The 23,414-nt window shown below is 38.2% G+C and overlaps 1 protein-coding gene across 6 annotated transcripts in view; it reads left to right on the top strand.

Moving 5' to 3' along the window:
* The window catches only part of LOC128653928 (uncharacterized), a 155,520-nt gene that overhangs the window by 108,103 nt on the left and 24,003 nt on the right, over positions 1-23,414 (top strand). For 5 of the 6 annotated variants that reach the window (XM_053707528.1, XM_053707536.1, XM_053707519.1 and 2 more), the window contains 2 exons: positions 4,359-4,495; positions 10,274-10,330. In XM_053707528.1, the coding sequence (XP_053563503.1) occupies positions 4,359-4,495; positions 10,274-10,330 (194 nt within the window). Of the gene's footprint in view, positions 1-4,358; positions 4,496-4,738; positions 5,034-10,273; positions 10,331-23,414 lie in introns of those variants that run through there. The other variant, XM_053707543.1, reaches the window with a different exon arrangement.

Below are 23,414 nucleotides of genomic sequence, written 5' to 3' on the forward strand. Positions count from 1 at the left end.
AATTATTTGGTTCACAGTTGGATTCTATTATTTCAACTGTTACTGGAGGGAAAGGAACTTTTTTACCACAGGATAAAAAATCTAAAGGTAAATTTAGGTCTAATAATCGTTTTCGTTCCTTTCGTCACAATAAGGAACAAAAGCCTGATCCTTCCCCTACAGGAGCGGTATCAGTTTGGAAACCATCTCCAGTCTGGAATAAATCCAAGCCCTTTAGAAAGCCAAAGCCAGCTCCCAAGTCCACATGAAGGTGCGGCCCTCATTCCAACCCAGCTGGTAGGGGGCAGATTACGCTTTTTCAAAGAAATTTGGATCAATTCAATTCACAATCTTTGGATTCAGAACATTGTTTCAGAAGGGTACAGAATAGGCTTCAAGATGAGGCCTCCTGCAAGAAGATTTTTTCTTTCCCGTGTCCCAGTAAATCCAGCGAAGGCTCAAGCAATTCTGAAATGTGTTTCAGGTCTAGAGTTGGCTGGAGTAATTATCCCAGTTCCAGTTCTTGAACAGGGGCTGGGGTTTTACTCAAATCTCTTCATTGTACCAAAGAAGGAGAATTCCTTCAGACCAGTTCTGGATTTAAAAATATTGAATTATTATGTAAGGATACCAACATTCAAAATGGTAACTATAAGGACTATTCTGCCTTTTGTTCAGCAAGGGCATTATATGTCCACAATAGATTTACAGGATGCATATCTGCATATTCCGATTCATCCAGATCATTATCAGTTTCTGAGATTCTCTTTCCTAGACAAGCATTACCAGTTTGTGGCTCTGCTGTTTGGCCTAGCAACAGCTCCAAGGATTTTTACAAAGGTTCTCGGTGCCCTTCTGTCTGTAATCAGAGAACAGGGTATTGTGGTATTTCCTTATTTGGACGATATCTTGGTACTTGCTCAGTCTTCACATTTAGCAGAATCTCATACGAATCGACTTGTATTGTTTCTTCGAGATCAAGTTGGAGGATCAATTTGCCGAAAAGTTCATTGATTCCTCAGACAAGGGTAACCTTTTTAGGTTTCCAGATAGATTCAGTGTCCATGACTCTGTCTCTGACGGACAAGAGACGTCTAAAATTGGTTTCAGCTTGTTGAAACCTTCAGTCTCAATCATTCCCTTTGGTAGCCTTATGCATGGAAATTCTAGGTCTTATGACTGCTGCATCGGACGCGATCCCCTTTGCTCGTTTTCACATGCGACCTCTTCAGCTTTGTATGCTGAACCAGTGGTGCAGGGATTATACAAAGATATCTCAATTGATATCTTTAAAACCGATTGTACGACACTCTCTGACGTGGTGGACAGATCACCGTCGTCTAGTTCAGGGGGCTTCTTTTGTTCTTCCAACCTGGACTGTGATTTCAACAGATGTAAGTTTGACAGGTTGGGGAGCTGTTTGGGGGTCTCTGACAGCACAAGGGGTTTGGGAATCTCAGGAGGTGAGATTACCAATCAATATTTTGGAACTCCGTGCAATTTTCAGAGCTCTTCAATCATGGCCTCTTCTAAAGAGAGAATCGTTCATTTGTTTTCAGACGGACAATGTCACAACTGTGGCATATATCAATCATCAAGGAGGGACTCACAGTCCTCTGGCTATGAAAGAAGTATCTCGAATACTGGTATGGACGGAATCCAGCTCCTGTCTAATTTCTGCGGTTCATATCACAGGTATAGACAATTGGGAAGCGGATTATCTCAGTCGCCAAACGTTACATCCGGGCGAATGGTCTCTTCACCCAGAGGTATTTCTTCAGATTGTTCAAATGTGGGGACTTCCAGAAATAGATTTGATGGCTTCTCATCTAAACAAGAAGCTTCCCAGGTATCTGTCCAGATCCAGGGATCCCCAGGCGGAAGCAGTGGATGCATTGTCACTTCCTTGGAAGTATCATCCTGCCTATATCTTTCCGCCTCTAGTTCTTCTTCCAAGAGTAATTTCCAAGATTCTGAAGGAATGCTCGTTTGTTCTGCTGGTAGCTCCAGCATGGCCTCACAGGTTTTGGTATGCGGATCTTGTCCGGATGGCCACTTGCCAACCGTGGACTCTTCCGTTAAGACCAGACCTTCTGTCACAAGGTCCTTTTTTCCATCAGGATCTCAAATCCTTAAATTTGAAGGTATGGAGATTGAACGCTTGATTCTCAGTCAAAGAGGTTTCTCTGACTCTGTGATTAATACTTTGTTACAGGCTCGTAAATCTGTATCTAGAGAGATATATTATCGAGTCTGGAAGATTTACATTTCTTGGTGTCTTTCTCATAATTTTTCCTGGCATTCTTTTAGAATTCCAAGAATTTTACAGTTTCTTCAGGATGGTTTGGATAAAGGTTTGTCTGCAAGTTCCTTGAAAGGACAAATCTTTGCTCTTTCTGTTCTTTTTCACAGAAAGATTGCTAATCTTCCTGATATTCATTGTTTTGTACAAGCTTTGGTTCATATAAAACCTGTTATTAAGTCAATTTCTCCTCCTTGGAGTTTGAATTTGGTTCTGGGGGCTCTTCAAGCTCCTCCATTTGAACCTATGCATTCACTGGACATTAAATTACTTTCATGGAAAGTTTTGTTTCTTTTGGCCATCTCTTCTGCTAGAAGAGTTTCTGAATTATCTGCTCTTTCTTGTGAGTCTCCTTTTCTGATTTTTCATCAGGATAAGGCGGTGTTGCGAACTTCTTTTACATTTTTACCTAAGGTTGTGAATTCTAACAACATTAGTAGAGAAATTGTGGTTCCTTCATTATGTCCTAATCCTAAGAATTCTAAGGAGAGATCATTGCATTCTTTGGATGTAGTTAGAGCTTTGAAATATTATGTTGAAGTCACTAAGGATTTCTGAAAGACCTCTAGTCTTTTTGTTATCTTTTCCGGTTCTAGGAAAGGTCAGAAGGCCTCTGCCATTTCTTTGGCGTCTTGGTTGAAATCTTTAATTCATCATGCTTATGTCGAGTCGGGTAAAACTCTGCCTCAAACGATTACAGCTCATTCTACTAGGTCAGTTTCTACTTCCTGGGCATTTAGGAATGAAGCTTTGGTTGATCAGATTTGCAATGCAGCAACTTGGTCTTCTTTGCATACTTTTACTAAATTCTACCATTTTGATGTGTTTTCTTCTTCTGAAGCAGTTTTTGGTAGAAAAGTTCTTCAGGCAGCTGTTTCAGTTTGATTCTTCTGCTTATAATTTCAGTTTTTTTCATTATAAGATTTAAACTTTATTTTGGGTGTGGATTATTTTCAGCGGAATTGGCTGTCTTTATTTTATCCCTCCCTCTCTAGTGACTCTTGCGTGGAAGATCCACATCTTGGGTATTCATTATCCCATACGTCACTAGCTCATGGACTCTTGCTAATTACATGAAAGAAAACATAATTTATGTAAGAACTTACCTGATAAATTCATTTCATTCATATTAGCAAGAGTCCATGAGGCCCACCCTTTTTTGTGGTGGTTATGATTTTTTTGTATAAAGCACAATTATTCCAATTCCTTATTTTTTATGCTTTTGCACTTTTTTTGTCTTATCACCCCACTTCTTGGCTATGCGTTAAACTGATTTGTGGGTGTGGTGAGGGGTGTATTTATAGGCATTTTGAGGTTTGGGAAACTTTGCCCCTCCTGGTAGGAATGTATATCCCATACGTCACTAGCTCATGGACTCTTGCTAATATGAAAGAAATGAATTTATCAGGTAAGTTCTTACATAAATTATGTTTTTTGCCTCTGTTATTTAGATGTACCTAGCTAGTGCCAAATTTATGGAGGTACTGCTTCTGCAATATGTAAAATGAGCGCATGCATGCCGTGCTCTGTAGTGTTATTTGCAAGTTTATTGTAGGCGGATTCTGTAATATTTTCCTACTGCGGCAGTGAGCGCATGCGTGCACAACTGTGTTTGCAAGTTTTTTGTAGGCATGCCCGTAAGTAGGGAAACGTAACGCAGTAGGAGAATACAGAACACCTCCATTCAGGTACGTCTACAATTTTTTAGCTATAATCAGCAAGCGGACAGTTCAGCCTAACAGAAGACAACAGCCTGTCAGTTGACATAATCATGTGTGCTGTGCCCTTTCATGTGGATAAGTAAAGCTACCAACATGAATTGAATCTCTGTTAACGTCTTAGAGAAAATCAGTGGGGGCTTGTGATTTTTAATACTGTTAAAGAGATATAACTGGCACATACTAATCTTTTGAAAAGAATTATTTTATAACTTCTTTCTACCCAAGAATCCCCTGACATTTTATGATTTAACTATTTCTGTCAGGGTACCAATGTTTATGTGTATAGTTTTTTTTTCCATGTTCATGTGTGTTCCTGTATAAAACACTGTTCTTTTCTTTCTGTGATGTGTTATCAGGTTTGACATCCCTGATCTGGTGAACACGGTTCAAGCAAACTCAAAGAATGGTTTATATAAAGGAGTATGCAAGCAATACAACAAGGAAGCAAAAACCTTTGAATCAGCCTCAGAACTCACAGATCAGCATATTGCTGGTAATTCATCTGTTTCAAACAACTGATTCTCTGTATTTTACTGCTTCAGTTATATGTAATTATTAACCCCTTAGTGACCAGGCCATTTTTTTATTTTCTTACCATTAAAGGGACATTATACACTAATTTTTTCTTTGCATAAATGTTTTGTAGATGATCTATTTATATAGCCCATAAAGTTGTTGTTCTTTAAAAAAATGTATAGTTTTGCTTATTTTTAAATAACATTGCTCTGATTTTCAGACTCCTAACCAAGCCCCAAACTTTTATGAGAATACCGTCAGCTACCTACTCCAGCTTTCTCCTGTTTGTGTAAAGGGTCTTTTCATATGCAAAAGAAGAGGGAGGGGGGTGTCTTATTTCCCACTTGCAGTGGGCTTTCCAGCTACCTTTTCAACAGAGCTAAACTTAGAGCTTCTAAGTAAGTAAGTTTTTAAACAGTTTTATACTGGATTTTTATGTCAGTAGCTGAGCATCTTATTCTTTATAGTAGTGTCTATTACATGCAGTTATATGAAAATGAGGGTATACTGTCCCTTTAAGGACCAGGGCTGTTTTTACATTTCTGAGGTGTTTGTGTTTAGCTGTAATTTTCCTCATTCATTTACTATACTCACACATATTATACTGTATACCATTTTTCTTGCCATTAAATGGACATTCTAAAGATACCATTATTTCTTTCCTAAGAAATGGTGAGTCCATGGCTTCATCAATTACTGTTGGGAATATCACTCCTGGCCAGCAGGAGGAGGCAAAGAGCACCATAGACAAACTGTCAAGTATCACTTCCCTTCCCACAAACCCCAGTCATTCTCTTTGCCTTCGGTGCAAGGAGCAGGTTAAGTTTTGGATTTATTTCACTTCAATCAAGATTTTCTTATTTTGAAAGCCGGAGCAGGTTTGCTCTGATCTTTCCTTTCAAGGTTGGGTCTAGCCATACTCCACGTTAGTCTCTTCAGTAGGGCAGTGGTGGCTTTAAAGCAGTTAGGAACTTGTGAAGTGGGCTTCACTGCGTTTTGCTAACATGTTGCTGCCCTAGTATAGAAAGCCAGAGTAGGCTTACTCTGTTCTTTCTTTTTTCTACAGGTCTATGTGAGGAGTGGCATCCTCTCACACCGGGTAGGCTGTCCTCCTGCCGGACGCTAGATGCAGGTAAGTGCTTGGTCTTCTATGTTTGGGGGACTTGCACTTCTGAGAAATTTATGCTGCATTATTTCTGAGACATATATATCCTGGACATATATATATTTTTTCTTCTGTTTTTGTTTGTTTTCTCTGTAACAGAAAACTACTGCTATTCTCTTTTCTCTGGTTGAGAAGTTTAATTTGTTTGCTATTCAGATTGCATGGGCTGCAGTCTCCTGAGAGAGTTATGGCTCATTACACGAGGGCTGTCTCTTCTTCTTGGGCTTTCAAGAATTAAGCTTCTGTGGAACAGATTTGCAAGGCTGCAACTTGGTCTTCCTTACATTCTTTTTCCAAATTTTATAAATTTGATACTTTTGCTTCGGCTGAGGCTTCTTTTGGGAGAAAGGTTATTCAAGTTGTGGTGCCTTCTGTTTAGGTCTGCCTGCCTTGTCCCTCCCTATTCATCTGTGTCCTCTAGCTTGGGCATTGGTTCCCAACAGTAATTGATGAAGCCGTGGACTCACCATATCTTAGGAAAGAAAACAAAATGTATGCTTACCTGATAAATTTCTTTCCTGATATGGTGAGTCCACGGCTCGCCCTTTATTTCAAGACAGTTATTTTTGTCTAAATTTCAGGCACCTCTACACCTTGTGTTACTCATTTTTTCTCCATTTACCTTCAGCCGAATGACTGGGGTTTGTGGGAAGGGAAGTGATACTTAACAGTTTATTTGTGGTGCTCTTTGCCTCCTCCTGCTGGCCAGGAGTGGTATTCCCAACAGTAATTGATAAAGACGTGGACTCACCATATACGGAAAGAAAGAAATTTATCAGGTAAGCATAAATTTAGTTTTTCATCATATCATATCATTTACTATAAAATATTTTTTAAAAAATATGATGAAAAAATTGAAAAAAACACACTTTTTCTAACTTTGACCCCCAAAATCTGTTACACATCTACAACCACCAAAAAACACCCATCCTAAATAGTTTCTAAATTTTGTCCTGAGTTTAGAAATACCCAATGTTTACATGTTCTTTGCTTTTTTGCAAGTTATAGGGCAATAAGTACAAGTAGCACTTTGTTATTTTCAAACCATTTTATTTAGCGATAGTTACATTGTGACACTGATATCTGTCAGGAATCCCTGAATAACCCTTCACATGTATATATTTTTTTTAGTAGACAAACCAAAGTATTAATCTAGGCCCCTTTTGGTATATTTCATGCCACCATTTCACCGCCATATGCGATCAAATAATAATAAATAACAATAAAAATTGTTAACTCTTTCACAAACTTTAGGTTTCTCACTGAAATTGTTTACAAACCGCTTGTGCAATTATGGCACAAATGGTTGTAAATGCTTCTCTGGGATCCCCTTTGTTCAGAAATAGCAGATATGTATGGCTTTGGCATTACTTTTTGGTAATTAGAAGGCCACTAAATGCCACTGCGCACCACACTTGTATTATGCCCAGCAGTGAAGGGGTTAATTAGGTAGCTTGTAGGGTTAATTTTAGCTTTAGTGTAGAGAACAGCCTCCCACCTGACATATCCCACCCCTTGATCCCTCCCTTACCCCCTCAAACAGCTCTCTTCCCTCCCCCACTCCCCAAAGGTCACCCCCATCTTAAGTACTGGCAGAAAGTCTGCCAGTATAAAAATAAAAGATAAAAATTGTTTTTACATTTTTTTTAAAATATATTTTCTGCAGGATAGTGTCCCCCCTTACCTCCCAACCTCCCTGACCCCCCGAACAGCGCTCTCTAACCCTTCCCCCTCTACATATTAGCCGCCATGTTAGAAACTGGCAGCTTTCTGCCAGTACCCATTTCACTCCATTTTTTTGCTTTTTTTTAATACATAATTTTTTTTTATTTCTGTAGTGTAGCTGCCCCCCCTCATTCCCCTACCACCCTACCCCCTCCCAGATCATTTTACTAACTAATATCCCCCTCTCCCTCCTTCCACCTTAGTACATATTTTCCGTAGTGTAAGCGGTCCCACCCACTCCCACCATCTCACGCCCCCCTCCACCCCTCTCACACCCCTCCCATCCTCCTCCAGCGATGGGCCACCCACCCGCCTCCCTGCAATCCCTCCCACGCCACCAACAATCGGCACCATCGCTGGCCGATGCAGAGACGGCAACAGAGTAGCCCTCTCTGCATCAGTTGCTTAGCAAAGGGTATTGCACAATGACTCAACATCGAGGCATCGCTGCAATACCCTGAAAGCGTCTGGAAGCGATCACGATCGCTTCTAGCACTTGAAACCCAGAGGACGTGCCAGGCACGTCCTTGGTCATTAATGACAGTTTTTTGTAGGACGTGGCTGGCACGTCCTCAGTCATTAAGGGGTTAATTAAAAGTAATTTACTTCCATGGACAATTGCATTTAAGTGTCAAATGGCGTCTGTTAATGCCATAGCTTAACTTCTCACGATTAATGTAAAACTGGAAATTCCTGGTTTTGGCTGTTACTGGGTTAAGTGACAGACGAAACCAGGAATTTCCAGTTTTTACATTAAGCGTGAGAAGTTAAACTATTGCATTAACAGATGCCATTTGACACTTAAGTGCAATTGTCCATGTGAGTAAACTACTTCATGACAGTGAATTTTAGAGAAAAACTTGCCCAAAGTACTAGAGAACAGAAATAGAGCGTTTTTTTTAAAGACAACCCAAGGTATTGAGCTAGGCACACCTTGGTATAGTTCATGCTGCCCTTTGCCAGCAAATGCGATCATATTAAAGGGACACTGAACCCAAAAAAATTATTTCGTGATTCAGATAGAGCATGCAATTTTAAGCAACTTTCTAATTTACTCCTATTATCAATTCTTCTTTGTTCTCTTGCTATCTTTATTTGAAAAAGAAGGCATCTAAGCTAAGGAGCCAGACAATGTTTGGTTCAGAACGCTAGACAGCACTTGTTTATTGGTGGATGAGTTTATCCAGCAATCAGCAAGAACAACCCAGGTTGTTCACCAAAAATGGGCCAGCATCTAAACTTACATTCTTGCTTTTCAAATAAAGATACCAAGGGAATGAAGAAAATGTAATAATAGGAGTAAATTAGAAAGTTGCTTAAAATTGCATGCTCTATCTGAATCACGAAAGAAAAAAAAAATTGGGTTCAATGTCCATTTAAAGAAAATCGCTATCTTTTCACAAACTTTGGGTTTCTCAATTAAATAATGTTTATACCAGTTGTGCAGTCATAATACAAATGTTTGTAAAAGCTTCTCTAGAATACCTTTTTGTTTAGAAATTGCAGACATACATGGCTTTGCTTTTGCTGTTTGGTAATTAGAAGGCCACTAATTGCAGCTGCACACCGCACTTCTAATATTCCCATCAGTGAAGGGGTTAATCAGGTACCTTATAAGGTTAATTTCAGCTTTAATTTTAATTTAATATTTTTTTTTCTCACTGTAGGGATCCCTCCTCAACCCTCCCACCTTCCAAACAGCTCTCTAACCCTCCCCCTTCTCTCTAGAAGCCACCATCTTAGGTGCTGGCTGCCAGTACCCAGTTTCTAGACATTTAAATATATTTTTTACTGTATTTATTTATTTTATTAATAAAAAAAAGTGTTTTTGTAGTGTAGCAATCCAAATCCCTCCCTCTCCCCACTTGAAGCGATCATAGATATTGACCCACCTGCAACCTGCCTTCATACTTTTCTGTAGCGTAGGGGACCCCTTCCCTCACCAAATTGTTTTGCTGTAGCGTAGGGAGCCCTCCCCTTACTCCCATCCCTCCCCCTTTTTCCCGCTACAAGTCACCCATGCACCTCCCTCTTTATCCCCCACACCGCACATGGCATCACCGCAAGCCAATACAGACAGTGACCCAGTCTTCAATCTAAAACTCTAACAAAAAGAAAAAACAGATTGACTGACCGCACAAGATTAAACAAGTATCCTGGTTTTTAATCATGTGTGGTCAGTCAGTTTATCTGTTCTTCTATCAGTTCCTGTTTGGCCAGGCCAGTACCCTAAAACTGCACTTTAAATGTGCTATGACTTTAAACATTATATATACATTTGTGTATTTTGAATTTAATTTCTAGTTTTCTGTAAAATGATGCAAAGCTATCTAAATGTAATAGGAGTTAAAATGTAATTGATTTTTCTTTCAAAAAAGTAAAATACATTAAATATAGTATACATTTATCCTTCCAGCACTTTTTTCTCTCTCCTCCCCTTCCTTAACCCCTTCGCGCCATTTGGACGGCATCTTGCAGCCTCCTCCTTCTTACAAACTCAAGATCAGACTGGTGTGGTGCCTAACAATTTAGGCAGTCCCCCATGATTGGATTCCGGCCTTGAAATCACGTGATCAATCGATGATGACTTTGTTCTGATGTTCAACACTTGTGCCGGGAATAAAGGGGTTAATCTTGCTGTAGTGTAGTGACGTATAGAGTAGTAATACACACACTGAGCCTCTGAGAAGCAGGAAGGATTACAACTAAAACAATATAGATATAAATATCTTGAATTTCAAAATTCTATTTGACCGTGAAACACGTCTTTACATATACTAACTTTACTATTTATGTATTTTGTTTGCAACTTACCTGACTGCAGTGTTCCAAATCATTGATAACTATTATTCTCTGTCTCTAAAGAAAACATTTATGATGTGCCCAGGAGGCCCTGTCTGCTCTGTCCTCAACAAGAACAAGGCAAGTATAATAACGAATCTCTTAAATGCAGAAAAGATCTTATTTCTAAGCTTTAGCCCTGGGCAGTAAGAGAACATACCAGTTTTGTATCATAAATGTTTTACTCTATTATTGTACAGATATTAAATACTTTTGTTGAATTTATGTGTAGTAAAAAAAAAAAAAAACCTTTGTAATATTTATTATTTATCTTGCTTCCTTTTCCTGTAATTTTACCTCTGAAAATTGTGGGCTTTCAAATACTGAGAATTGGAAGTGTACACTGCGGACTTCACAAGCCTAACTCTTCCACATATCTGTCCCTAAGTGACCTCAGCAAAGGGGATAACTTACTGCTAAACAAAAGTAAAACAAAATCAGTCGTAAGCCTTGTCAGGATTTTACCTACTTCCCAATATTTGAGTCTAAACCCAGGCGATACATTTGTGAATTAGTTTGACTTGTGGGATAGGGTGAAATGCTTTGCCGAATTTTACATAAACTACTACTATTAACCCTAGTGTAGCACTAGTTACATAAGTCAATTACGTAAGTCTGATATGATCTTCCTAAAGTTAATTTATACTGTTTTTGGTCCTCTAAATTGTTTGTTGTTGTGTAAGCCATAAACCTTTTCTTTAAAAAAGTTTCCATTAATTTCTGTACTATTGATGTTAAAGAAATTAACTTGACAGTTATGTAGTTAAAGGGACAGTCAAGTCCAAAAAACTTTAATGATTTAAATAGGGTATGTAATTTTAAACAACTTCCCAATTTACTTTTATCACCAATTTTGCTTTGTTCTCTTGGTATTCTTAGTTGAAAGCTAAACCTAGGAGGTTCATATGCTAATGTCTTAGACCTTGAAGACTGCCTCTAATCTGAATGCATTTTGACCACTAGAGGGCATTAGTTCATGTGTTTCATGTAGATAACATTGAGCTCATGCACGTGAAGTGACCTAGGAGTGAGCACTGATTGGCTAAAATGCAAGTCTGTCAAAAGAACTGAAAAAAGGGGGCAGTCAGCAGAAGCTCAGATACAAGATAATCAAAGAAGTAAAAAGAATATTAATATAACTGTGTTGGTTATGCAAAACTGGGGAATGGGTAATAAAGGGATTATCTTTCTTTTTAAACAACAAAAATTCTGGTGTTGACTGTCGCTTTAACAGAATTTTTCCTATTACCTTTTTATGTAGAGGAACTACATTATTTGTTCCTCAGTTATCGAACAGCCTATCAAAAGTGACTGATTTAAATAGATACGTGAACTGGGCAGTTAGCACAGTTCAAAGTTCCTTTAAAACCCTTGGATTAATATTATTTGGACCCGCAGTTTTTTACTTTTATTTTTATACTTTCAATAAAAACTCATCTGTAAAAAGATTAGTGCTAAGTTCTATTTTTAGTAGCATCCCTTAACGTAGTTGTTCTATTTCCACAATCTTTTGTGAAGACAGAACAGAAGTAATTATCATCTCTTTTGAGTTTTAATATCCATCCATTGTTTTGTTTTTCTCCTGTTTTAGTCCTCATTTCTCACTGACTGTGTCATCTTCTCTTCTTCATGATCTTTAGTCTTCCTGTTTTCAAATCATAATCTGCCATAGTTTGTCTGTATTTTTTATCAGCAATCTTTTTTTGTCTTTACAGTATGTGCTACTTCTCTGAAAAAACATGTTGGTTTACTTTATCTATTACTTTTACTGACATGCCTAATATAGGGCTAGATTACAAGTGGAGCACTAAATTATTCCGCTCCTGCAAACGGGCAAATTTGCCCTATCGCGGGAGTGCAATAATTAACCAGCAAGTGGCTGGTTATTGCTACTGCAAGATCCTGGTAGCAAATAGCTCTAATAAAATTACCCAGGGCTGCTTTAGGAGTCCAGGGGTGCGCTAAATCCAGGGCAATCAAAGTAGCTGAAGTCCAGGGCCAGGCTGTAAGGCTTTGGATAAGTGTGGCCTGCAGCAATGGGTACGCTGTGCGTTTTCCATGGTTGAGGATGTTGCCAGAAAGGTGCGCCAAGTTTAGTGCACAGGAATCACTAACCTCTTCTAGTTATAATACTGACTATGTTCCCTGCTCTAAGGGGGAACTGAATATTGAAAGTTACCCTGCAGGTGTATTTGCATCAAGACCTATGGGAGAGGTGTTAAAAGGCTCCTGCTGACATCAGTTAGGTGTTTTGTAAGTCATAGCATTTTTGTTCCTGTATTGCTTTCCTTGTTCTGACCCCTGCTTACGTCATGACTTATGCCTCAAGCTTCATCCCTGCCTTTACCTTATTTTAAAGACTAATTCAGTGACTACTGACTTCTATAGGAGAACTTTTGATGGATACGTTGGCACTGAACTTAAGCCTGACCCTAGACTACTCCTTTGGATTAACCCCATTTGCTGATAATTGGTGCTGTCTATCCGCTGACAACCTCAGCCTGTTTCTGACAACTAACACAACTAAAGGGGTATAAGGATTTATTTTCCAGTGTGTTGAAACACTAAATATAACTACCAATATATTAAAGAAAGAGGAAATTGAAATCTACATTAAAAGTTGGAAAAATGATCATAGGGTCAGGGTTGATGAACATCAGTGTTAAAACAGATAATCCACTGTACCACTTGCAAGCAGAAGACAATCCTCATAAAGGATAGGGAAAGATGGAAACGCCTGCAGCATAGTCACAAGCAGACATATCTAGGTGCTCAAAGGCGTCCTCCTAGCTGCAATCAATATTGGGCGAATCCAATCTACCGATTTCTGGCTAGAAATCCCTACTCTTAAAGGGATATGAAACCCAAAATTGTTCAGATAGAAATTAAACAATTTTCTAATTTACTTCTATAATCATTTTTTCTTCATTCTCTTGGTATCTTTTGTTGAAAAGCAGGAACGTAGGCTTAGGAGCTGGCCCATTTCTGGAGCACTATATAGCAGTAGTTAGGCAAGAATGGTATACATTCGCAGAAGCCCTAGATGGCAGCACTATTTCCTGCCATGTAGTCCTCCAGATGCCTACCTAGGTATCTCTTCAACACAGAATATAATGACAAGAAACCAAATTTCATACTAGAAGTAAATTGGAAACTTTTTTAATAAAATGGTATGCTCTGTCTGAATCACAAAAGAACATTTTTGGGTTTCATATCTTTTTAAGATATAACAGTCATCAAAGGGACACTGAACCCAATTTTTTTTTTCATGATTCAGAAAGAGCGTGCAATTTTAAGTAACTTTCTAATTTACTCCTATTATCAAATATTCTTCATTCTCTTGTATCTTTATTTGAAAAGCAAGAATGTAAGTTTAGATGCCGGACCATTTTTGGTGAACAACCTGGGTTGTTCTTGCTGATTGGTGGATAAATTCACCCACCAATAAACAAGTGCTGTCCAGGGTCTGAACTAAAAATTGTCTGGCTCCTTAGCTTAGATGCCTTCTTTTTCAAATAAAGATAGCAAGAGAACGAAGAAAAATTGATAATAGGAGTAAATTAGTTGTTTACAATGGCCTGCTCTATCTGAATCACGAAAGAAAACATTTGGGTTCAGTGTCCCTTTAAGCTTTGCAAGTTGATACAAGTCAACTTGTAACTATAACTAGCAAAATTATATCAACACAATTGTTCAACATTCCAACATTCAAGATTGCTAAAGAGGAAAACCTTTTATTACTTTATGCCTATGGAACAACAACAAGGTGCTGGGGTTCACCCTATTTTACTTCCACAAACATCAGGCAACTTACATCAAAGGAGCTATCCTGCATTTTCAAATTAATTGGTCCTGTGTCCATCCAGCTTCCATTACAACATTGGTTCTATTTTGGGGGGTTCTAGCAATTTTTAAGGGGCCTTTATTGTTCCCCAAAATAGAAATGTGTAATTTGATCCCATGTTTAAAAGAGTGAGATGCCATGGCTCAAATAAAGGGCTTCATGCTGTCAAAGATCATCATATTAATAATGATCACCTGGCAACAACTTTTCATTTTGTTGTGGTGTTGAGGTTACGGCTCATAAACCCTTGTTTCTCTGAACTAATACAAAGTACAGGAATCAAAATAAATGAGGAGAATTGGTTGAGTGTAAAAATAGAAGATACTTCGTGAAATTCTGTATAGGATTATTTTTGTGCAACTATTTTATATATTTTGTTTTTAAATATGAATATAAATAAATATGAATATAAATTAATCATAGGTGGGGTTGGGCAAAATCTGGTGCTCCCTGCTGTTTTAGCAAAAAACAGGACATTTCTTGAAAAATTAAAGCTGTGGAAGGGGCTGCAGGACAGAATATTATCACTATTTGATGAGATTATAATTTAGCCTGTAGCTCTGATCAAATATCATTAATGTGTTAAGTCATTTCTTTCATGTAATTGGCAAGAGTCCATGAGCTAGTAACGTATGGGATATACAATCCTACCAGGAGGGGCAAAGTTTCCCAAACCTCAAAATGCTTATAAATAGCCCCCCCACCACACCCACAATTCAGTTTTACAAACTTTGCCTCCTATGGAGGTGGTGAAGTAAGTTTGTGCTAGATTTCTACGTTGATATGCGCTTCTCAGCATTTTGAAGCCCGATTCCTCTCAGAGTACAGTGAATGTCAGAGGGATGTTATGGGAGTATCACCTTTTGAATAAAATGGTCATCCTAACGGGGATCTATTTCATAGGTTCTCTGTTATCGGTCGTAGGGATTCATCTCTTACCACCCTTTTCAGATTGACAATATACTCTTATACAGGGCCGCCATCAGGGGGTGACAGGGGTGACTCCTGTCAGGGGCCCAATGGGCTAGGGGTGCCCCATGAGGCAAGAAGTAAAAAAAAAAAAAAATTTTTTTTTTAAATTTTGGCAGCCACCAGTGGGTACTACAGCAGAGTGCTAATTGAGCATGGGAAATGTTATTACAAGGAGTAAAGTATTAGCATTTGAGAGGATTTCTGAGTGTGCACTAAACCACTATGCACAGTGTGAGACAGACTTGGCACTTTGTTTGTAGAGTGTGTGCCTGAGTCAGACGGCTGATCACTTTCATTTGCAGAGGAGGTAGGAATTACTTAACAAATGTTTTTTATTTTATTTGTGCAATTTAAGATTGTAACTTCAGTGTGGTAGTAGTTGTATGGTGGGGACAGGGGTCCATAAAAACACATTTATTTTTTTAGCAGCAGTGTATTTATGATTATTTGACAATGCTGTAGAAATTCTATATTTAAAACCATGCAGAAATGTTTCCTCCTCAATACACAAATTATATATATTATATTCCAGTTTACTGCCCCTTTATGCAAGGACTTTTCAGATACAAGGAGGCATTTTATCTAAGATTTTTACATCTGCATAACATGTTATACTCTCAGACTAAGATTGCTCAGTGTTGGAAATGAGAAAGGTTAACTTAAAACTGTTCAGTTTACTCTACAGCTGACTTAATTTTGAAATGCATACCAACAAGCTTAAATCCTGCATTTAACCAGATCTAATGGTATGAGTACCACAGCTTATGGTTCCACCAAGACCATATAGAGTACAGCATTTTCAAAATCCACAAGTACAGCTGACAGATGGGAACATTTGTACACTATATTTGAAGTGGTGCTCTTGGTTGGGGAAAATGGGGAAAATATCAAACAAACATATGTCAACCTTTTAAAAGTACTTTTCTTCATCTAGCCATCTACCCAGATCATTAATGTACAATTTTGAATTCACAGAATTATTTTTGTTTGCACATTTACAAATATGATTCTTTAAAAAGTGATCTCTTAATTTCTGCATTTTTTATCATGCATGTCACACACTGTTGATTTAAGGGATGCAAGGTGCATAAATGATTCCTCCTGTGAGTGTTTCTGTGGGTGTATGTGTTTATGTCTTTGTGCTTTGGTTTGTGTCTCTATAAGTGTGTATTTATTTTTTTCTGTTGGTATCTCTGTGAGGGTGGGTGTGTATGTCTTTGTGCATTTTCTGTGGATGTCTGTGAGGGTGTGTGCATATGATTTGAGCTTTTTCTATGGGTGTCTCTGTGAGGGTGGGCGTGTGTTTGTCTTTGTGTATTTTCTCTGGATGCCTCTGTGAGGGTGTGTGTGTATGTCTGTGTTTTCTGTGGATGTCTCTGTGAGGGTGTGTGTGTGTGTGTGTGTATGTATGTCTGTGTTTTCTGTGGATGTCTCTGTGAGGGTGTGTATTTTCTGTGGGTGTCTCTGTGAGGGTGTGTATGTCTTTGTGTGTTTTCTGTGGATGTCTCAGTGAGGGTGTGTATGTATGTCTTTATGTGTTTTCTGTGGGTGTCTCTGTGTGTGTGTGTATGTCTTTGTGTGTTTTCTGAGGCTGTCTCTGTTGGTGTTTCCTTGGGTGTATGTGCAAGTTTGAGTTTGTGTATGATTGTCCATTGTATGTTCCTTTTTAGGACATTTTGACCTTACTACTGATTATTCACATCTTTCTACAGACTTTGAGACTTATGAGACCTTTCCGGAAGTCACCAATCTATCATTTAACCTTTAAATTATTGTTTAGGCAGTTCAGGGCCCTTCCTTTCAGCCACTGTAAAGCTGTTGTCATCATTTAGTTGGCATCTTCCTTTGCAAAAAGATAATCAGAACTCCATATTTTGTTTTCTAAATCTCCTTTTTTTTTTACAAAACTGTAGTTTACCTCATTACTTGTCAGGGCAATATAAACAAGTGCTAAGTGTCTGTTTGGGTGTCTGTGTCTGAGTTTCTTTGCGTGTTTGCTAGAGTGTCTGTATGTGAATCCTTATGTGTGAGTGTGTGTGTGTGTTTCAGTGTATGTTTCTACCTTTACAACATTTCCAAGTTTAAATAGACAATTAAGAATAAAGTGCATATACGTTTTAGTCACTTGGTCAATAATCGCACATGTCAAAGGAGGGGGGGGGGGCCTGATCAATGGTTAAGTCAGGGGCCCCAAAATTTCTAGTGGCGGCCCTGCTCTTATATACCGTTACTTCTACTGATTCTCGTTTCAGTACTGGTTTGGCTATCTGCTATATGTGGATGAGTGTCTTTTGATAAGTATGTTTTCTTTTATTTAAGACACTCTCAGCTATGGTTTGGCACTTTGTATATAAAGTTTTAAATATATATTTATACTTATATTTGCCATGATTCAGGTTTATCAGTATATTTCCTTTTTGCAGACTGTCAGTTTCATATTTGGGAAATGCATTTTTAAAAAAATAAATAAAAACATTTTTTTACCTGAAGTTTTCAAATTGATTTTTTTTTCTAAATTGCAGGCTGTATTTGGCTCGCGTGAGTGCAAAATGCTATAATTTATTGTGTCATTCTTGGAGCGAGACTTTTTTGGCGCAAGAATTACGTTTGTTTACGCAAATTTGTCATTTCCGGCATCTTAGTTGACGCCGAGTCTTTTCACGAGGTTGCGTCATCTGTGACGCTCACGTTTGTTGCGGACGTTTTTGGCGCCAAAAAATATTTTCAGTTGTGGGCGTCATACTTGGCGCCAAACTGCTTATCATTATTTAAGACTTTTATTCCTTTTGCCTCTGGTCCTTTTTTTCTTTGTCAGAGGCCTATTCTGTTTGCATTTTTTCCCATTCCTGAATCTGTCATATAAGGAAATTGATTATTTTGCTTTATATGTTGTTTTTTCTCTTATATATTGCAAGATGTCTCAATCTGATCCTGTTTCAGAATCTACTACTGGATTCCTGCTGCCTGATATCGGTTCTACCAAAGCTAAGTGCATTTGTTGTAAACTTGTAGTAACTGTTCCTCTGGCTGTAGTTTGTAATAGTTGTCATGATAAACTTTTACATGCAGAGAATATTTCCATCAGTAGTGTTGCATTACCTGTTGCTGGTCCATCAACATCTAATGTTCAGGATATTCCTGTCAATTTGAGAGAATTTATTTCTGATTCCATTTAGAAGGCTTTGTCTGCCATTCCACCTTCTAATAAACGTAAAAGGTCTTTTAAAACTTCTCATACAGTTGATGAATTTTCAAATGACCGACAACATACTGATTTATCTATCTCTGATGAGGATCTGTCTGATTCTGAGGATCCTGCCTCAGATATTGACACTGACAAATCCTCTTATTTATTTAAAATGGAGTATATTCGTTCTTTATTGAAGGAAGTGTTGATTGCATTAGATATAGAGGAGTCTAGTCCTCTTGATACTAAAACTAGTAAACATTTAAATTCGGTTTATAAACCTCATGTAGTTATTCCAGAGGTTTTTCCAGTTCCTGATGCTATTTCAGATATGATTTCAAAGGAATGGAATAGACTGGGTACTTCTTTTACTCCTTCTTCAAGGTTTAAAAAATTGTATCCTTTGCCTACTGATAGATTGGAGTTTTGGGAGAAAATCCCCAAAGTTGATGGGGCCATCTCTACTCTTGCTAAGCGTACTACTATTCCTACGGAAGACAGTACTTCTTTTAAAGATCCTTTAGATAGGAAACTTGAATCCTATCTAAGAAAGGCTTATTTATGTTCAGGTCATCTTCTTAGGCCTGCTATTTGTTTGGCTGATGTTGCAGCTGCTTCAACTTTTTGATTGGAAACTTTAGCGCAACAAGTATCAGACCATAATATGTATAGCATTGTTAAGTTAATTCAACATGCTAATAATTTTGTTTGTGATGCCATTTTTGATATAATCAGAAATGATGTTAGATATATGTCTTTAGCTATTTTAGCTAGAAGAGCTTTATGGCTTAAATCTTGGAATGCTGATATGACTTCTAAATCAACGTTGCTATCTTTTTCTTTCCAAGGTAATAAATTATTTGGTTCTCAGTTGGATTCTATAATTTCAACTGTTACTGGGGGGAAGGGGGCTTTTTTACCTCAGGATAAAAAATCTAAGGGTAAATTTAAAGCTTCTAACCGTTTTCGTTCCTTTCGACAGAATAAGGAACAGAAACCTAATCCTTCCCCTAAGGAATCTGTCTCCAATTGGAAGCCTTCCTCAGTCTGGAATAAATCCAAGCCATTTAAGAGATCTAAACCAGCCCCCAAGTCCGCATGAAGGTGCGGCCCTCATTCCAGCTCAGCTGGTAGGGGGCAGACTAAAATTTTTCAAGGATGTTTGGATAAATACAATCCAAAATCATTGGATTCAGAACATTGTCTCTCAGGGGTACAGAATAGGTTTCAGAGTAAGACCGCCTATGAGAAGTTTCTTTCTCTCATGCATTCCAGTGAACCCCGAGAAAGCACAGGCTTTCCTGAAGTGTGTTTCAGACCTGGAGTCTTCTGGGGTAATCGTTCCAGTTCCTTTTTAGGAACAGGGACTGGGGTTTTATTCAAATCTGTTCATTGTCCCAAAGAAAGAAAATTCATTCAGACCAGTTCTGGATCTAAAAATCTTGAATCGTTATGTAAGAATACCAACATTCAAAATGGTGACTATAAGGACTATTCTGCCTTTTGTTCAGCAAGGGCATTATATATCCACAATAGACTTACAGGATGCATATCTTCATATTCCGATTCATCCAGATCACTATCAGTTCCTGAGATTCTCTTTTCTAGACCAGCATAGTTGCTCTTCCTTTTGGCCTAGCAACAGCTCCAAGGATCTTTTCAAAGGTTCTCGGTGCCCTTCTCTCTGTAATCAGAGAGCGGGGTATTGCAGTGTTTCCTTATTTGGACAATATCTTGGTACTTGCTCAGTCTTTACGTTCTGCAGAATCTCGCACGAATCAACTAGTGTTGTTTCTTCAAAGTCATGGTTGGAGGATCAATTTACCAAAAAGTTCTTTGATTCCTCAGACAAGGGTAACCTTTTTAGGTTTCCAGATAGATTCAGTATCCATGACTTTGTCTCTAACAGACAAGAGACGCCTGAAATTAGTTGCAGCCTGTCAGAACCTTCAGTCTCAGTCATTCAATTCATTAGCTATGTGCATGGAGGTTTTAGGTCTCATGACTGCAGCATCGGACGCCATCCCCTTTGCTCGTTTTCACATGAGACCTTTTCAGCTTTGTATGCTGAACCAATGGTGCAGGGATTATACAAGGATATCACAATTAATATCATTAAATCCCAATGTTCGACTATCTCTGACTTGGTGGTTAGATCACCATCGTATAGTTCAAGGGGCCTCTTTTGTTTGTCCAACCTGGACTGTGATCACAACAGATGCAAGTATTTCAGGTTGGGGAGCTGTCTGGGGATCTCTGACAGCACAAGGGGTTTGGAAATCTCAAGAGGCGAGATTTCCAATCAATATTTTGGAACTCCGTGCAATTTTCAGGGCTCTACATTTTTGGCCTCTCTTGAAGAGAGAACCGTTCATTTGTTTTCAGACAGACAATATCACAACTGTGGCATATGTCAATCAACAGAGTGGGACTCACAGTCCCCAAGCTATGAGAGAAGTATCTCAGATACTTGCCTGGGCGGAATCCAGCTCCTGTCTAATTTCTGCAGTCCATATCCCAGGTATAGACAATTGGGAAGCAGTTTATCTCAGTCGTCAGACTTTACATCCGGGAGAGTGGTCTCTCCACCCAGATGTGTTTTCTCAAGTTGTTCAGATATGGGGGCTTCCAGAAATAGATCTGATGGCATCTCATCTAAACAAGAAACTTCCCAGGTACCTGTCCAGGTCCAGGGATCCTCAGGCAGAGGCAGTGGATGCGTTATCAACCTGCCTATATTTTTCCGCCTCTAGTTCTTCTCCCAAGAGTGATTTCCAAAATCATCATGGAGCAATCGTTTGTGCTGCTGGTGGCTCCAGCATGGCCACACAGGTGTTGGTATGCGGATCTTTCAGATGTCCAGTTGCCAACCTTGGCCACTTCCGTTAAGACCAGACCTTCTATCTCAAGGTCCGTTTTTCCATCAGGATCTCAAATCATTAAATTTGAAGGTATGGAAATTGAACGCTTAGTGCTTAGTCATAGAGGTTTCTCTGACTCAGTAATTAAAACTATGTTGCAGGCTCGTAAATCTGTTTCTAGAAAGATTTATTATCGAGTTTGGAAGACCTACATTTTATGGTGTTACTTGGCATTCTTTTAGAATTCCTAGAATTTTACAGTTTCTTCAGGATGGTTTGGATAAGGGTTTGTCTGCAAGTTCTTTGAAAGGACAAATCTCTGCTCTTTCTGTTTTATTCCATAGAAAAATTGCTAAACTTCCTGATATTCATTGTTTTGTACAGGCGTTGGTCCGTATCAAGCCTGTCATTCAATCAATCTCTCCTCCCTGGAGTCTTAATTTGGTTTTAAAGGCTTTACAGGCTCCTCCGTTTGAGCCTATGCATTCTTTGGACATTAAATTGCTTTCTTGGAAAGTGTTGTTTCTTTTGGCCATCTCTTCTGCTAGAAGAGTTTCTGAATTATCTGCTCTTTCTTGTGAGTCTCCTTTTCTGATTTTTCATCAGGATAAGGCGGTTTTGCGGACTTCATTTAAATTCCTACCTAAGGTTGTGAATTCCAACAATATTAGTAGAGAAATTGTTGTCCCTTCCTTGTGTCCTAATCCTAAGAATTCTTTGGAAAGATCCTTACATTCTTTGGATGTGGTGAGAGCTTTGAAATATTATGTTGATGCTACTAAAGATTTCAGGAAGACTTCTAGTCTATTTGTTATCTTTTCTGGTTCTAGGAAAGGTCAGAAGGCTTCTGCTGTTTCCTTGGCTTCGTGGTTAAAGCTTTTGATTCATCACGCTTATTTGGAGTCGGGTAAATCCCTGCCTCAGAGGATTACGGCTCATTCTACTAGGTCTGTTTCCACTTCCTGGGCTTTTAAGAATGAAGCTTCAGTTGATCAGATTTGCAAAGCAGCAACTTGGTCTTCTTTGCATACATTTACTAAATTCTACCATTTTGATGTTTTTTTCTTCTTCAGAAGCAGTTTTTGTTAGAAAAGTTCTTCAGGCAGCTGTTTCAGTTTGATTCTTCTGCTTATAATTTCAGTTTTTTTTTCGTTTTCTTTATAAGATTAAAACTTATGATTTGGGTTGTGGATTAATTTTTTTTCAGCGGATTTGGCTGTCTTTATTTTTTATCCCTCCCACTCTAGTGACTCTTGAGAGGAGTTCCACATCTTGGGTATTTGCTATCCCATACATCACTAGCTCATGGACTCTTGCCAATTACATGAAAGAAAACATAATTTATGTAAGAATTTATCTGATAAATTCATTTCTTTCATATTGGCAAGAGTCCATGAGGCCCCACCCCCCACCCTTTTTATGGTGGTTATGATTTTTTTGTATAAAGCACAATTATTTCCAAATTCCTTTGTTGATGCTTTTTACTTCTTTCTTTATCACCCCACTATTTGGCTATTCGTTAAACTGAAATGTGGGTGTGGTGAGGGGTGTATTTATAGGCATTTTGAGGTTTGGGAAACTTTGCCCCTCTTGGTAGGATTGTATATCCCATACGTCACTAGCTCATGGACTCTTGCCAATATGAAAGAAATGAATTTTTCAGGTAAATTCTTACATAAATGATGTTTTCTACTTTGATTAGGAATTGGAAACCCACAATTTTTAGAATTAAATTACAAGAAAAGGTGACAAAATAAATATAGTTTGGTGCAGAATTTTTTTCTAAATTACACATAATTTAGGTATACTACATTACAATCTCAAAGTGTTTAATGTCTCTTTAAATTATGGCCTGGTTTGAACATAATTGTTACAGCTTGATTATGTTGGAAATTGTTTGGGAAGTTGTGGCAAAACTGATTCTGGTAAACTCACATTTAAAATTACTCTTGTTAGCGTGTGAGCGATAAGGTGTATTTTGCGGTGCTTAGCACACAACCAAAATAGCACACATAATATGTGTTTGCTTGAGTGCAATTGAATTTAACGTGCGTCGAGTTAGCACGCTCTGGTTAACTGTTACGCAAGACAAAAAGGTGGCACAAAACACATCAAAAATACATTGAAAAGTACAATTACACTGATAATAACACTGTCTGATAAATATTATTTTAAAAAATTGCATTAAAAAGTTATAAGGGCTCAAAGATATGAGGTCTCGGATGTTAGAAAAAAAGGCAGGCAAAGGGCTTTAATATAGATATCCATATATACTTTACTGTATATATATGTATGTATATA

Source organism: Bombina bombina, chromosome 1, assembly GCF_027579735.1.
Source record: "Bombina bombina isolate aBomBom1 chromosome 1, aBomBom1.pri, whole genome shotgun sequence".
Classification (NCBI taxonomy): domain Eukaryota; kingdom Metazoa; phylum Chordata; class Amphibia; order Anura; family Bombinatoridae; genus Bombina; species Bombina bombina.